This window comes from Bubalus bubalis, chromosome 14 (assembly GCF_019923935.1).
Source record: "Bubalus bubalis isolate 160015118507 breed Murrah chromosome 14, NDDB_SH_1, whole genome shotgun sequence".
Taxonomy (NCBI): Eukaryota; Metazoa; Chordata; class Mammalia; order Artiodactyla; family Bovidae; genus Bubalus; species Bubalus bubalis.
Genome location: NC_059170.1, coordinates 54,134,912 through 54,150,464, shown reverse-complemented (window position 1 = coordinate 54,150,464; position 15,553 = coordinate 54,134,912). Strand labels below are relative to the sequence as shown.

At 38.8% G+C, this 15,553-nt stretch overlaps 1 protein-coding gene across 2 annotated transcripts in view; it reads right to left on the bottom strand.

Annotated features, from left to right (window-relative positions):
- Nucleotides 1–1,722: 1,722 nt before the first annotated feature.
- Nucleotides 1,723–15,553, bottom strand: part of NMT2 (N-myristoyltransferase 2) — a 59,675-nt gene continuing 45,844 nt past the window's right edge. The window contains exons 9-12 of one of the 2 annotated variants that reach the window (XM_025264365.2): nt 10,404–10,574; nt 5,725–5,892; nt 3,543–3,680; nt 1,723–3,189 (exon numbers count right to left, since the gene is read on the bottom strand). In XM_025264365.2, coding sequence (XP_025120150.2) covers nt 3,169–3,189; nt 3,543–3,680; nt 5,725–5,892; nt 10,404–10,574 — 498 coding nt within the window. In that variant the 3' untranslated portion in view covers nt 1,723–3,168. Of the gene's footprint in view, nt 3,190–3,542; nt 3,681–5,724; nt 5,893–10,403; nt 10,575–15,553 lie in introns of those variants that run through there. The other variant, XM_044928096.1, reaches the window with a different exon arrangement.

The window sequence follows — 15,553 nt, the reverse complement described above, 5'->3', positions numbered from 1 at the left end:
CTTGGGACTGTTTAGTGTCATTCCTTTCACATGTGTAAGATTTTCTGTGACTGTAGAATACAGATATGCTGAAGCTTAAAGTGCAGAGACTATTCAGAAGTGTGAATATCAAAACGAAGCTTTACTGAAATGAAGGTCCAGGCTGGCATAAATTCACTTTTTAAAAAGCTGGTATAGTGCTTGTGAGCAAGAACTCTGTATCCTGCAACACTGAACATCTTTCCATCCAAACTTGGAAAACCTGCCACACAAACACGGTTCCAGTTGTGGGGTGGGGTGGTGGGGGAGATGAGGCTAGACTGCAGGTGCACCATCCGTGTAGGGGAAAGATACTAAATGCCAAGCAATACACTGTTCTCAGAAGTAATACGTTATTAATTTTTACTGTCAGTTTGCCTTTCTTTGTAGGTAGGTATGGGCTTGGGAGAAAGGCTAAACATAGAAAATGCCAGGTAAGCTATTTTGACTAGAATTCACCACTTTATTTGGTTAACTTACTTCCTTGGAATTTTATTATTATTTTCTCCCCTTGGAACTTTAACATGTATAAAAAGTATGATGGAAAAAGGTGAAACGAGGCAGGAAGAGAATAGAAAAGTAAACAGAGGAGGGTGTATGCTCCGATGTGGGTCTGTCGTGACAGGGTCATTTGTGTTAGTATGTGGAGCATAATTGATGCTCTGAGTGAAAGCATCGCTATTTATAGTGTTGTTGTTTGGAAAAGGTATTTTCTGTAATTTACAGGGAAGGAATTGGGTTAAAGTTTATTTTTAGCCTAAATTCTGGTTGATCTGTGGATTATGCCACCTATTTCTTAAATCGACTGAATGTCATCTTGACCAAAAAGGTGGGGGGGCAAGGATATGTCATGGACTAGAGCATTTCCATTGCTGACAAAGGACACGGGATAGTGTGGTTTCTTGAATCTATGACTCTATACATTGAAATTTGGTTCTATAATAACAGCTATTTTATAAACATGAGCTGTTTTACTGATTTTCTATTTTAAAATGCTCATTGGTAACATGTTTACATTATAAAGAGATGGATGTGCTAGTCATTTATTAAATACTGAATTTAAAATGAGTAAAAGAATATGAACCCTATAACAACAACTATGTAAGTGAATAGAGTAACTGCCACAGTTCCATCATGAGGTGAGCCTGTACAAAATTTATGAGTGGCAATCAAGCGATTTTTTGAAAACCTACTTCGTATAAGACTGCCATAAAAATGAGTGGGACATGATTCTCAACTGGAACCTCCTGTGCAGATTAAGTTAAAAATCTCATTTACTTAATTCTGGTGTTTCAGTGAATTGGTTCACTTTTGCTTCTGAAGCCATCCTGCTCCTGTTAGGAAAAAAATGGTAGCGCAGTTGGCTTTGAGTCATCGTATATGAGAAATCTAATCTTGTGCCTTCAAGAAGGAAAACAGCACTTGTCCTCAATTAGGAAGGACTTAGGGGGCCCACGCGCACCCCCTAGTGGAGGTCCCAGGGCATCACAGCTGTGAGCTGGCCTTTCAGATGAGCAGAAGCTTCGGAAATTTGCTCTCAGCTCCTTAGGGGAAATCAGGGGCAACAGTATTTGTTTCTGTAAAGGGCCAGGCTGTAAATGTGTTAGGCCTTTGGGTTCATAGTCTCTGTCAGAACAGTTCTTAACTCTGTATTTTGTAGAGTAAGGCACCCACACACAGGCAACACAAATGAATGACCATGGCCATGTTCCCACAACACTTTATTTATGGATGCTGACATCTGAATGTCCTGTAATTTTTGAGTCACAAAATGTTATTCTTTTGTCTTTTTTTTCCTCCTCAACCATTCAAAAAAATATAAACACCACTCTTAGCTCCTGGGCTGTACAGAAGAAGGCGATGGGCTGAGTTTAGTTCACGGGCCACAGGTTGCCATCTCCTGCCTGGTATAAGTAAGGTATGATTGTTTCCTTTGACCACGTATAACATGAAGGAAGGCCATCCTGTTGTCTAAGGGAACTGGATGTTTATGGACCGAATGGCCGAGGCACCGGTACGTAAAGGCAGGAAGTATCTACTTTGTGGTATTTGACTCAAGGCCAGTTGAGGTGGCCTCATCCACCATCTTTTCCCCTTGGACTGTTGGCAATATATATACGTATTTATGCACACTGAGAAGTTTTTCAAATCCTAGATAAAAACACCATCAGTAACAAAACTTTGAGACTTATTTACAAATAAGACATCTTCCTAGGGTGGGACAGCTTTCATGGTAAGTTAGAGTCAGCGTAGAGGAATATGTGCAATTCTGCATAAGTAATAAAAAACATTCAAACTCTCAGTGTCCTGATGGCACTAATGAACTCCTCTGGGCATGTCTTCTGACTTGCGGGCTTTGATGTCCTTTTCCTCACATATCCTGGCTGTTGCTGAGAAGAATGAGAATCTGTGCAGGAGCAGAACTCTACTTTGGCAGGGGTGTACACTCTTCAGAGAGCACACTTCATGTCTGCCCCAAACCTTGCTTTGGAACCAATCCATCGTCCTGCTGGAGATCAAAGTACAATTTGTGTGTTTACTGATTTGGCAACTTCGCTTCTTGAGAAATAAGAGTCCCAGGACATTTTTATCTTGCTCTTCACTTTCACACCCACTGCGTGTCACTGAGTTACAAAAGGGCTGGTTCCGATGAGATCGTGTATGGTGATGTAAGTAAACACTTTCTGAGTGGCTCCCTCATTCTGCTACGTGGATCCACAGACCATCACTTCATAAACAGAAATGCCGCAGTTTATCTCCACACAGTGGCAAAGATTTTCTTACACAATTCTGTGATTTCTGTTCAGTTCATAGAGAAGCAGTCCCTTTTCTAGAGAGAGGAAGAAACCCCTTCCTCTTCATCAGGAGACAGCCAGAAGGCTGAGAACCAGAGGAATATGCTCTGTACCCTCTGCATCCCTCCTACAAACAGGTCAACAGTGGAAAAAAAGGATGGATGTTAATGTCAGCTAGAAATGTGTTCTACATGTGTGGTCACAAATGGATGCTTTTCCATCTCTTCTGTTACTGACACTTCGATGTCACTTAAGTTGTGCTTTTATTCTTCTTTGGAATGGCAGTTCCAGGAATCTTTAGGGTATTAATGAATGATGATGTCAGAGTTCTAGAAATATCAATAGAAATATCCATCTACTGTAATACGAGTCCAACCTAAAGGGAGGGAAGAGATGGAATAGTAAACACAAGTGAGAAAGAAAAATTAAATCAATGTAGTACAACATATGTATATTTTTATTTTATTTTTTATTATTTAATTTTTTTTTTTTTTGCCATGTGGCATGTGGGATCCTAGTTCCCCGACCAAGGATTGAACCTCTGCCTTTTGCTGTGGAAGTGCAGAGCCTTAACCACTGGACTGCTAGGGAAGTCCCATAGATATATATTTTTAAAAAGCTACTAAAAAGAAAAAAACTAAAAACCTCTCAACACTCTGACAAGAAGCAAGTATGGGGTTTTGTAGGTTAAGTTTATCAAGTCTACAAAGACTCATCAACTTCACTCACCTTTTCAGACTCTGTCCCTGGACACCTCCAGTTGTACAAGTAATACTGTAAATTGCCATCGCCTATGCCAAACTTGAGTTTTTCCAAGAATGTCTTATTTTCCATCAAATCTAGTGCATTGAATACATCAAATCCTTTCTGTCAATGTAAAATTTTTTTAAAAATGTTAAAGTATTAAAGGTTTGAAGTATTTTGTATATGATGTATTTCAGTATAACATTTCATTCTCCTACTAGTAGCCTGAATTGAATATGCATTTATAATGAGGTTTAATGTCTGTAATATATGCTATGCATTAATAATTCAGTTCACAACTATCCTATTAAACTAGCAAGTGGTGAATATGATGGAATCAACAAGATTATCTAGAAATGCTGAATCAAAAAATACAGTCTGATGGCTAACAGTGACAAAAAATATTACGGTTTCAAGAAATATTTTGCCCCAGTTTTTGAAGGAAACAGTTGTCTAAATGGCCCCAAAACCAGAACTGTTAGTAACCGGCCTTTCTAAGTTCTGACTTACCTGAACCTACAGCCAAGAAACCAAACCTGGGAAGACTTGAAATTGTGTATTTGTCTTGGCCTAATACTGGGAAATAAATTTAGTAACATTTTTATAGTAAAAACAGAATTAAAAAATACTAGTTAATACTATGCAAAATGTGACACGGATAAGTACCTGCATTTCTGTTTCTCAGGGGTTTTACTTTAAATAATTTATTACTGGCCTTTTGTGGGGAGGTAGTTGAAAATGAGCTACAAGATCAAAGAATCAAAGGCAAATGCTGATTTTGGGGTCTGCTTCTAATAGATTAAAAAAAAATGTTTCCAATGATCAAATACTAGAAGGATACAAGGAAAACACTTCCGATGTGTAGCTCCCGATTTCTCATAGGCAATATTTTCTCATTCAGTACTTGTATCAAAACATTTACATCAGCTGATTTCTGTTAACTTTTAAAAGAAAATGTTTTATTTGTAGCACGAATTTAACAATCATCCTAACTACTATACTGAGGAAGTAAAAAATAATGCAAATCCATTAAGGCATATTTTGAATTTAATTCTTTTCGTTTTAAATCCCCGTAATAATTTTATTAATTAAACTTAATTTCAAAATTCACAGACGAAATAAAAAAACTTGCTGTTGCCAGTTATTCACTGTAACACAACATTCACATTTTCCCCATACAGGCAGGTCTCATTTTATTGTGTGTCACAGATTCTGTGTTTTTTACAAATTGATGGTCTGTGGCCACCCCGCATTAAGCAAGTCTGTCAGGGTCATTTTTCCAACTGCATTTGCTCACTTCCTGTCTCTGTTCCGTTCTGGTAATTCTTGTAATACTTCAAACTCTTTCATTATTATTATAGTTGTTACAGTGATCTGTGGTCTCTGATGTTAAGAATATCACTCACTGAAGGCTCAGATGATGGATAGCATGTTTTTTTCAGGAATAAAATATTTAAAATTAAGATCTCTAAGTTATTTAGTCACTACCACACACTTAACAGACCATACTATCGCATGAGGATAACTTTTGAATTTTTTTTTTATATGCACTAGGACACCAAAAATTCATGTGGCTCACTTTATCACAATACTTGCTTTATTACAGTGATCTGGAACTGTCTGGAACTGAACCCACAGTATCTCCAAGGAATATACCTGTATAACATGATCATGTAATTTTCTTATATTCCTTATATTATGAATTTTATGTTTTTTATTTTTTTTAAAGATTTATATGGACCACCTTTTAAAAGTCTTTATTGAATTTGTTAAAATATTGCTTCTGTTTTATGTTTTTGGTTTTTGGCCGCCAGGCATGGGGGATTTTAGCTCCCCAACCAGAGATCAAACCTGCATCCTCTGCTCTAGAAGGCTAAGTCTTAACCGCTAGACCACCAGGGAAGTCCCATGTACTTTCATATAAGGGTTGAAAGTTTCTGATTTGTACAAACTGTCTTTTTCGTTAAGTTACAATAGAGCTGATAATGAAAACAGTCACTAAAGTTTTTTTTAAAAAACCTCTTATCAAAATTCTTCTTTTGACTGATGGTCAACAGTAAAATATCTCAAATGAATTCCCCTGTGTGGAAGAAAATGCAAGACACTTGTATAATCTGACATACATATCTGGAGACGCGCACAGCACAGCCAGGAGTGAGTCACCTACCAGCTTGGCGATGATGAGCGCGTCGCTCATGAGGTCCAGCAGGGGCGTCTCCGTGTGGATGTTGTAGAAGGAGTAGGCGGCTTTGAGGCTCTTGTGAGCCGGGTGGTGCATGACTGTGGAGGGGAGTGTGTAGAAGCTCAGGAAGTCAGTTAGTTTACCACTGGAGTTCTAAAGAACAAAGGTAACGTCAGATAAACATCTCCTCCAACAAGTGTCATCCAGGCACTTCAGCTCACTTTGTGATCTCTGACTTGCACCATGGCTTTCCATCAGAATGGAGAGCAACTGCTCCTGCTCCATCCTCCAGGTCTGATGTGGAGCCCCACCGGGCAGTGGTGGCCAGGGAAGAGCGTGGAGCTGTGCCTCAGCCTAAGTGCTCACTGGTGCCTGGCAGTAAGTTCTTAAGAAGGAATGCTTCTCTCTGGTTGACTAGTGACTACAGACTTATAGGGACAGTGATAAAAGTCAATTCACTGTTTTTGCAGGAATAAGATCATTAAGGATCAAGATACTACCTTTTCCAACTAAAGGATACTGTGTAATACCTAACATCTACTTGGCACAAGGCAGGAATTTTATCAGCTTGAAGTGAAGTGGGATAGAGTTTGGGAGTTGTTTTTTTTCGAAGCCTGTAAAAGGCATTGGTTCTGCACCAAAGTATATGTATGTAAATGACTGAGAAAATCTGAAGCTATCAAATATCAAAAGGGATGCAAAAAAGATGGTGTTTGTTTCACCATCACTGGTACAAGAAATACAAGAAATTAGTCAATATTGTTTGGGTTGTTTCAGTTAGCTGTGGTAACTAGGTATATATGTGGTTACTATGCAAGTCTGCAAAGAATTCAAGCTATATTTGAATTACACAGGTGCAGAGGCTAGACCACATATGTCATTGCTAGTATTTGTTTTAGCAGAAATTTCCAGAGGGATGGATTTATTCACTTTTTGAGTGCTTCTGATTCATTAATCCTTTTTTTCAGACATTAAAAATTAAAGATGTTAAGCTAAACTGATGTGCTGTATTAGCAGCTCAAATATTAGAGATGACTTAAAGGCCTAGATTTTCTATTTTGTTAAGGATTTTAAAATACCATAGCAGAAATTAAGAGAAAAAAAAATCACTGAATGGGCTCAGTAGCAGAGTGGAGATGACATGATAGAATCACTGAACTTGAAGACTCCAGTAGAATTTACCCAATCTGAAATAAGAGAGAGAAAACAGACTGGAAAAAAAAAATTAAGCCTCAGGGATCTGTGAAACAGCAATAAAAGATTCACCATTCATATCACTGGAGACCCAGAGGGAAAGAAGAAAATGGGCTGAAAGAGACAATGACTGAAAGCTTTCCAGAGGTGGCAGAGATTTAAGAAGCCAGAGGTGGCAGAAATTTAAGAAGAGATTCAAGAAGCCAAGTGAACTCTAAGAGGATAACAAAAAGAAATGCACATCATAATAAAATTTCCCAAAGTTAAAGACAGAGATCTTAAAAGTAACCACAGAAAAACAACTCACTACCTACAAGGAAATACTAATTCAAATGACAATGGTCTGCTCACCTGAAACCACAGAGACCAGAAGCAAGTGGCTCAAGAGCTGAATGAAAAGAACCATCAATTGTGAATTCTGTATCTGGTAAAGCTTCTTTCAGGAAAGAAGGGCAAATAAGACATTCTCAGACAAATGAAAACTAGAAGAATTCGTTGCCAGCAGACATACCTTTAACACTGGCCAAAGAACATCCTTCAGATAGAAAGGAGATCTCAAGATACTCAAGATGGTGATATTTAAACTTTGAGACAGTAAAGAGACCTAAATGCAAGTAAAATCACTTGAAGTGGTGCAATGTGGATACCAGAGAACGGATAATTTATATCCATATACTATAATACTCAAATCTTGCTTGCTTGTGTTCAAGCACAAGCACTCTTTGTGACCCCATGGATGTAGCCCACCAGGCTCCTCTGTGGAATTTTCCAGGCAGGAATACTAGAGTGAAGTCGCTCAGTCGTGTCCAACTCTTTGGGACCCCATGAACCATAGCCTACCAGGCTCCTCCATCCATGGAATTTTCCAGGCAAGAGTACTAGAGTGGGTTGCCATTTCCTGCCCCAATACAGGGACCTAACCCGCATCTCTTCTGTCTCCTGCATCAGCAGGCGGATTTTTTACCACTGCGCCACCTGGGAAGCCCCATACTCAGATAAGACCTATACAAATATACTCAAATGCACTATAAATAAATCAAGACAGATCAAAAAATGGTCAAGGATAAGAAGGCAAGGAAAAAGAGAGGGGCAAGAGCCAGAAGAAACAACAGAAAATATAATATGGAAGACTTAAGCTCTAATATATCAATTATCATCAGGTGTAAATAGTCAAAATATACCAATCAGGAGAAATTCTGCAGAATACATAAGGAAACGTGGCCCAAACATCACTTCAAAATCAATGACATAGATGGGTTGGAAGTAAAAGGACTGAAACAGATATATCATGTAAACATGATATACAGGCATACCCTGGAAATATTGCGTGTTTGGTTCCAGACACCCTCAATAAAGCAAATATTGCAATAAAGTGAGTCACATGAGTTTTTTTGTTTTCCCAGTTTATATGCAAGTTTGTTTGCACTATAGTCTATTAGTGTGCAACAGCATTAAGTCTAGAAAAGAATATACATAATTTTAAAATACCTTATCACTATAAAATGCTAATCATCATTTAGAACTTTGAAGCAGTAACATCAAAAATCACCATAACACATATGATCATAATGAAAAAGTTTGAAATATTCAAAGAATTACCAAAATGTGACACTGAGAGACAAAGTGAGCAAATGCTGTTGGAAAAAAAATGGCACCAACAGGGTTACCATAAACTGTTAATTTGTTAAAAATGCACTATCTGACTAGTATAATAAAACAAAGAGTGATAAGATGAGGTCTGCCTGTACTAACAGACAATGAGAAAGAATTTTCTAAGGTTAGATGGGTTCAACTGGAGAATTCTAGCAAACATTTAAGGAACTAACACGAATTCTATACAATTTCTTCTAGAAAATAGAAGAGGAGGTCACACTTCCCAACTCCTCTTATGAGGTCAGTGGTTTCCTGATACAGAAACCAGAGACAGTAAAAAAAAAAAAAAAAAAAAAAGAAACTGCATATCAGTATCTCTCATGAACTCAGGAAATACTCAATGAAATATTAGCACTCCAAATCCAATAATGTACAAAAAGAATTATACACCATAACCAAGAGAATAATTTTCCTAGGTATGTGAGGTGGTCAAATATTTGAAAATAAGTAAATAAATATACCATATCAACAGACTAAAGAAGAAAAACCGTATGATTATATCAACTGAAGCAGAAAAGGCACTGGACAAAATCCAACATCCGTTTACGATGAGAACTCTCAGCAAGTTGGAAATTTTCTCAAATTGATAAGGAGCATCCATGAAAAACTGACTGCTAACATAATGGTGTAAGTCATGGGGTTAGACCAAATGCTCTTCCCCTAATATCAGGAACAAGGCAAGGATGTCAGCCTTCACCACTCTTATGCAAGGAAGTACCAGAAGATCTAGCCCCTGCAATAAGGCAAGAGAAAGAAAGAAAAAGCATACAGATGGGAAGGGAAGAAGCAAAACTGACTCTATTTGCAGATGACAAAATTATCCATGTAAAAATCCCAAGAAATCTCCAAATAAACTCCTGGAACTAATATGTGATTTCAGCAAGGTTGCAGGATACAGGAGCATCACAGAAAAACCAATCACATTTCTACATACTAACAAGGAATATGTGGAAAACGAAACTTTAAAAAATGTATAGGATCTGGATGCTGAAAATTAAAGACCGCTGACAAAATAAAATTTAAAAGACCTAAATAAATGGAGACATACCATGTTCATGGATTGGAAGACATGTTAATTCTCCCTAAATTAATGCAATCCTGCTGAATATCATGTAATTATTATCACAATCCCAGCAAGGTCTTTTGTAAATTAAGACAAGCTTATTCTAAAATTTATATGCAAAGGCAAAGGAACTACATTAGCTAAAACAATCTTGACAAAGAAAAATGAAATGGGAGGAATCACTCTACCTGATATCAAGGCTTACTACAGAGCTACAGGTTAATTAAGACAGTGTGATATCAGTAGGGGAATAGACACAGAGATCAACGGAACAGAATGGAGAACGAAGAAATGGACCACAGTACAAAGTATTCGTATTCAGCCTATAGAAAACCTTTTACAAATCAAGACAAGGTTGAATGAAGTGATTGAATTATGCCATCTTGAACAAAGGCAGTTCAATTCCAACCAGTTTTGCAAAAGCAAAACAGGATTAAACTTTGAGACACCATTCATCTCTGATGAGGTCATCCAAACTGTCCTTTTCAAAACCGAGGGAAGCAATTAATCACACAGGCAACACCAGAGCAGTATCCTGATTTCCCATTATTAAGTAGTAAAAATGTGCTCTTGTGCCAGGAATGAAAACTGTAAGCACAGCTTGTTCTAACAGAGTGAGCAGAAGCTTGGCATAGAAGCAGTGAGTCATGGACACAGAGGAAGGAGATAGGCACTCTAGGGTCCTTCTGGGAAATGGACTCAGTCGCATAGTATTTTCATACTTTTCTGTACTATCTTATCACCTTATCTTTACCTCCACTACAAAAGTGTCAATGATGTGCTCCTGAGGGAGGAACCAGTGGGCTACTTCCTCTTCATCCATCACCGGGGCTAGATGAAACTGCTTCAGGTATGTGTTGGTGAGTTCTTGAACAGCTTTGATATCTCTTGGTTCCATTGGCCTCAAGCCTGAAGTTTTTGTAGCCTGTTGGAGTGAAAAAAAAACCAATGGGGAGGTTTAAATAAGAGGACTAAACAAACTTGGAGCCAGTGTGGTCCCCAGACCAACATTATCATCATCTCATGGGAGCTTGTTAGAAATGCAGATTCTTGGGCCTGCCCCAGATGTACCAAGTCAGAATGAGCAATTTCACAAAATCCCCTGGTGATTTGTATACACAGAAAGCTTGAGATGTACTGCTGCTGCTGCTGCTGCTAAGTCACCTCAGTCGTGTCCGACTCTGTGTGACCCCATAGATGGCAGCCCACCAGGCTGCCCCGTCCCTGGGATTCTCCAGGCAAGAACACTGGAGTGGGTTGCCATTTCCTTCTCCAGTGCATGAAAGTGAAAAGTGAAAGTGAAGTTGCTCAGTCGTGTCTGACTCTTAGCAGCCCCATGGACTGCAGCCTACCAGGCTCCTCCGTCCATGCGACTTTCCAGGCAAGAGTACTGGAGTGGGGTGCCATTGCCTTCTCCGTGAGATGTACTAGTTAAGCACATAAGCTACACAATGTGTTCTATCCTATCTTTGTGTACCAGGTCTTTGGTTAGTATTGCCAATGACCCAAACGAAACCAATGGGAACACTACAAATTCACCTATATACCCATGCCAAGAAATTTAACAGCCTACACCAGGGATCCCCAACCTCTGAGATCTAATGCCTGATGATCTGAGGTACAGCTGATATAATAATAATAGAAATAAACTGCACAATATAATGTACTATAATATATAATGTACTCGAATCATCCTGAAACCACCCGCCCCCTACCCCTGTCTGTGGAAAAATTATCTTCCATGAAACTAGTCCCTAGGAACAAAAGGTTGGGGACTGCTGGCCTACATAACAGGGCAAAACAATCCCAGCATGTGTTCTGGAATATCATGCCATAAGACTGCCATGTTTGACATTTTGAAAACACAGTTGAGAATGGCTGAGAAACTCATTTTGTCCAATAGCCCATGAATAAGATGTAGCTCTTTTGTTCTCATGAGCAACAAAAATGAAAGAAAAGTCAATCATAACAGTCACTATGGGAAGGCAGGCATTTTAGTTACCAAGAACGAATGGCTAGTTGCCAAGTACTGGCCTTGGTCTTGCTGGTCATTAACTGACCAATGCTGGTCAATTAAAAGGTGATCATAATAGGCATCTGAATCCTTCATCTCATAAGTCACAGTTTTTACATAAGGCCATAGGGTTGGATGGCATCATCGACTCAATAGACATGAGTTTGAATAAACTCCAGGAGACTGTGAAGGACAGGGGAGCCTGGCGATGTCCTGCAGTCCATGGGGCTGCAAAGAGTCAGACACAACTGAGTGACTGAACAAAAACAACAAATAGGAATGACAGACCCTCAAAAGTCGGGACAAGGCCCCATCTGGATTTATTTGTTCAAGTGCTTATCCTTAAAAGAGCTTAAGGCATCAAGTATAAGAAGTGTCCAGATACCAGGACACTTGACACTGGAAGTGAGAAAGCTCACTACATTCCTTGTCTGTATGAAGACAAAACTCTAATTACTTACAAATGAGTTTGAGCAAGCTCTGGGAGCTGGCAAAGGACAGGTAAGCCTGGCATGCTGGAGTCCATGGGGTCGCAAAGAATTGGACACGACTGAGCGACTGAACTGAACTACAAAAACAACTTCATTTCTTCTAGTTAACTTGATACTTTTTTTTCCTTGAAGAAATACTGGATAAATTTTTAAGTGACAAATAACTTGTATATAAATACTTCTATTCTACCTAATCTGTCCTAAATTATTTCTGAGCACTTTTAAATTAAAAGCTGCCTCTAAGATTAGATCATCACAATTCCTGCATGCTCCCAGAGTGGTGGTTAGAGAAGACCAAGGTGGAAAATGGGTTTTCATCTTGAATGCTGGCTCTAATGGACATCAGTAGTCATGTTGAGGTTACTAAGGTTATGTGACAAGGAATGCTGGTCAATTACTGACTCGTGTTGGGAAGAGACAGGAGAGGTGTTCTTTGTATTTACAGACCCAACAGTCTTTAGCTGAGTATTTACTATGTACTACTCAGTTATGATTTACAGAATCTATAAAGATACCATAATGAAACTAAAATAGTTTAATACTCTAAATTAAGAGAATTTAAGTCCTTGACATTTAATAGAAAACTCAGACTTCCAGCATTTCTGTGGATCTCAAAGCCAAAGGGGGGCTTCCCAGGTAGCTCAGTGGTAAAGAATCCACCTGTCAATGCAGGAGACATGGATTTGATCCCTGGGTTGGGAAGATCCCCTGGAGAAGGAAATGGTAACCCATTCTAGTATTCTTGCCTGGGAAATCCCATGGACAGAGGAGCCTGGCGGGGTACAGTCCCTGGGGTCACAAAAGATTTAGACACGACTTAGCAACTAAACAACAACAAAGCCAAAGGACCTGAAATCTCCAGGTCCCAGCTTCCATCCAAGGCTTGCTGCTGCTGCTGCTGCTGCTGCTAAGTCGCTTCAGTCGTGTCCGACTCGGTGCGACCCCAGAGATGGCAGCCCACCAGGCTCCCCCGTCCCTCGGATTCTCCAGGCAAGAACACTGGAGTGGGTTGCCATTTCCTTCTCCAGCGCATGAAAGTAAAAAGTGAAAGTGAAGTCGCTCAGTCGTGTCCGACTCCTAGTGACCCCATGGACTGCAGCCTACCAGGTTCCTCCGTCCATGGGATTTTCCAGGCAAGAGTACTGGAGTGGGGTGCCATTGCTTTCTCCAATCCAAGGCTTAACCCTTGGTTAATAATGGCCTGAATAGGTGCTGAATGAATGACTGAATGCATGAATTCTTAGGTTTTTAGCACAATCATTTACCCAATAGGGTGAGGTGAAGGCTGCAGACATGGAAAAAAGTCACTGTCAGCTCTGAAGAGATGGCATTTCTTTCGCCTGGCATTCAAGTGCAAGCCAGGCATGAAACCAATATTTTCCTTTTGTTTCTGTAAGCCAATTTTAGTTATTTAGAGCATTTCTACCCTGCAATTTGTGGGAAGAGGGAAACCTATGTGACTGCTAAATGGTGTTAAATGAAATAAATATACATTTTGAAATGCTGGTAGGAAGACCAAAACCATACCGCATGTATACTGCAGTCATTTGAAAAGGTTATTTTCTGCTATGAGGATGACCTTGATAAATTTTAAATAGTCTTTCTTAACATTAGACTGTTTTTGCATTTGTTACTGATTCAGTAACAATCAATGATATCGAGACTTCCCTCGTGGTCCAGTGGTTAAGACTGTGCTTCCACTGCAGGGGGCACAGGTTTGATCCCCAGTTGGGGAACTAAGATCCTGCATGCCACAGCTCAAAATAAATGAAATGAAATAAAATGAGCCTCAAAAAATGAGATTATCTCATGACAGTAACAGGATACATCCTCTCTGTTCATAGAGAACATTCAGAAATGAGGACTAAAGCTTGCCAACTCCTTTTTGGAGCAAAATACACTTTTGCAGCACAATTCTTATTCATTGAACACTCATATTGTGAAATCAGTAAAATCAAAATCTTTTTTTGCCTGACAGACATCCTTAAAGCTGCAGTTGTCAAAGATTTTGGTCTGGAACTTTGTTATGGTCTTAAAAATTATTTAATACTCCCAAAGTGCTTTGTTTACATGGGTTATATTTATCTATATTTATTGTATTAGAAATTAAATTAGAAATTTTAAAGCAAAAGAATACATAAGCTCACATTCCATTTAACCTCTGGAAGACTGCACAGTGCACTTGTAAGATAATCAAAGATGCAAATTATTTTTGTGTTATTCTAAATAACTGACTTCACAGGTCCCCCCAAAGTGCTCTGGGAACTTCCTGGGGCCCCTAGACCACACTTTGAGAACTGCTACCTCAGGTCTCTGAAGGTTAGGAAAATGGGTAATAGAATTTAGACAAGGAAGACTCAGTGAAACAGTATATTTTGGCAAATGGGCAGTGAGAAAGCATATAAACAGCAATTTTCAAGCACTTCAAACAAGTTTTTACAGGAGCTAAGTTAAAGCAGAAGGAAACATCAGATTACATCCAATTATGAAACAGAAAAGGTACTAGAAACAGGGGAAGAATATATGCTTTTCCTGATCAACAATGGCTTATGTATCTCAGAACCTAAGCTTGTTTCTTTCTAACATCATAAAGTCATATCCTCTCCAGGAAATCTACTGAAGCATGACATAAATTTTAATATATAAAATTATATTCTAGGGGGTTTCCTGGTGGCCTAGTGGTTAGGATTCTGGGCTTTCACTGCTGTGGCCTGTGTTTAATCCCTGATCAGGGAACTGAGATCCGGCAAACTGCATAGTGTGGCCAAAAAAATAATTCTATTTTATATAATGGCTGTTGTTTTCAGGAAGAGGTGGAGGGAAATGTCATGACTAGATAGAAATTTAAGCTTTGGCATAATCCGAGTCAGATGGCAATGTTTTCTGAGATTTCAATAAAAAGCAAAAAAAATTTCCAGTGACTTAACTGAGAAAATTTTAAATTTCATAAGCAAAGTCTATTTCTGAATCAGAGCTACTTTCCCATGGTCAAGCTAATATGCATTACTCTTTGGACTCTCCATACACTGAAATGTGTATAAAATTTGCTTTTAAGTTTATAAGGAAATCAAGCTCAGAGCCCTATTAAAAAACAGAAGCAGTGCTGTTCTCCATCAAGCTATGTAGTGTGAACTGATTTGGAGTCAAGATTCCAGAGTAGAGATGTAAGCCTTGATTATGGATACTTTTTTGATTTAAGAAGGAGCAGTAAGACATTACACACTAAACAAACAAACAAACAAAACCAAAAAAACCTACAGTTACTAAACCAAGAATATCTGTGTTTTAGCATGGCTTCATAGGCATACATTTCTTGCAACACAATGTAAAGATGTTGGGAGAGTAACCTGACTCCTGCTTTTTATCTACTTCAAATTTCTTTACCTTGGGACTTCCCTG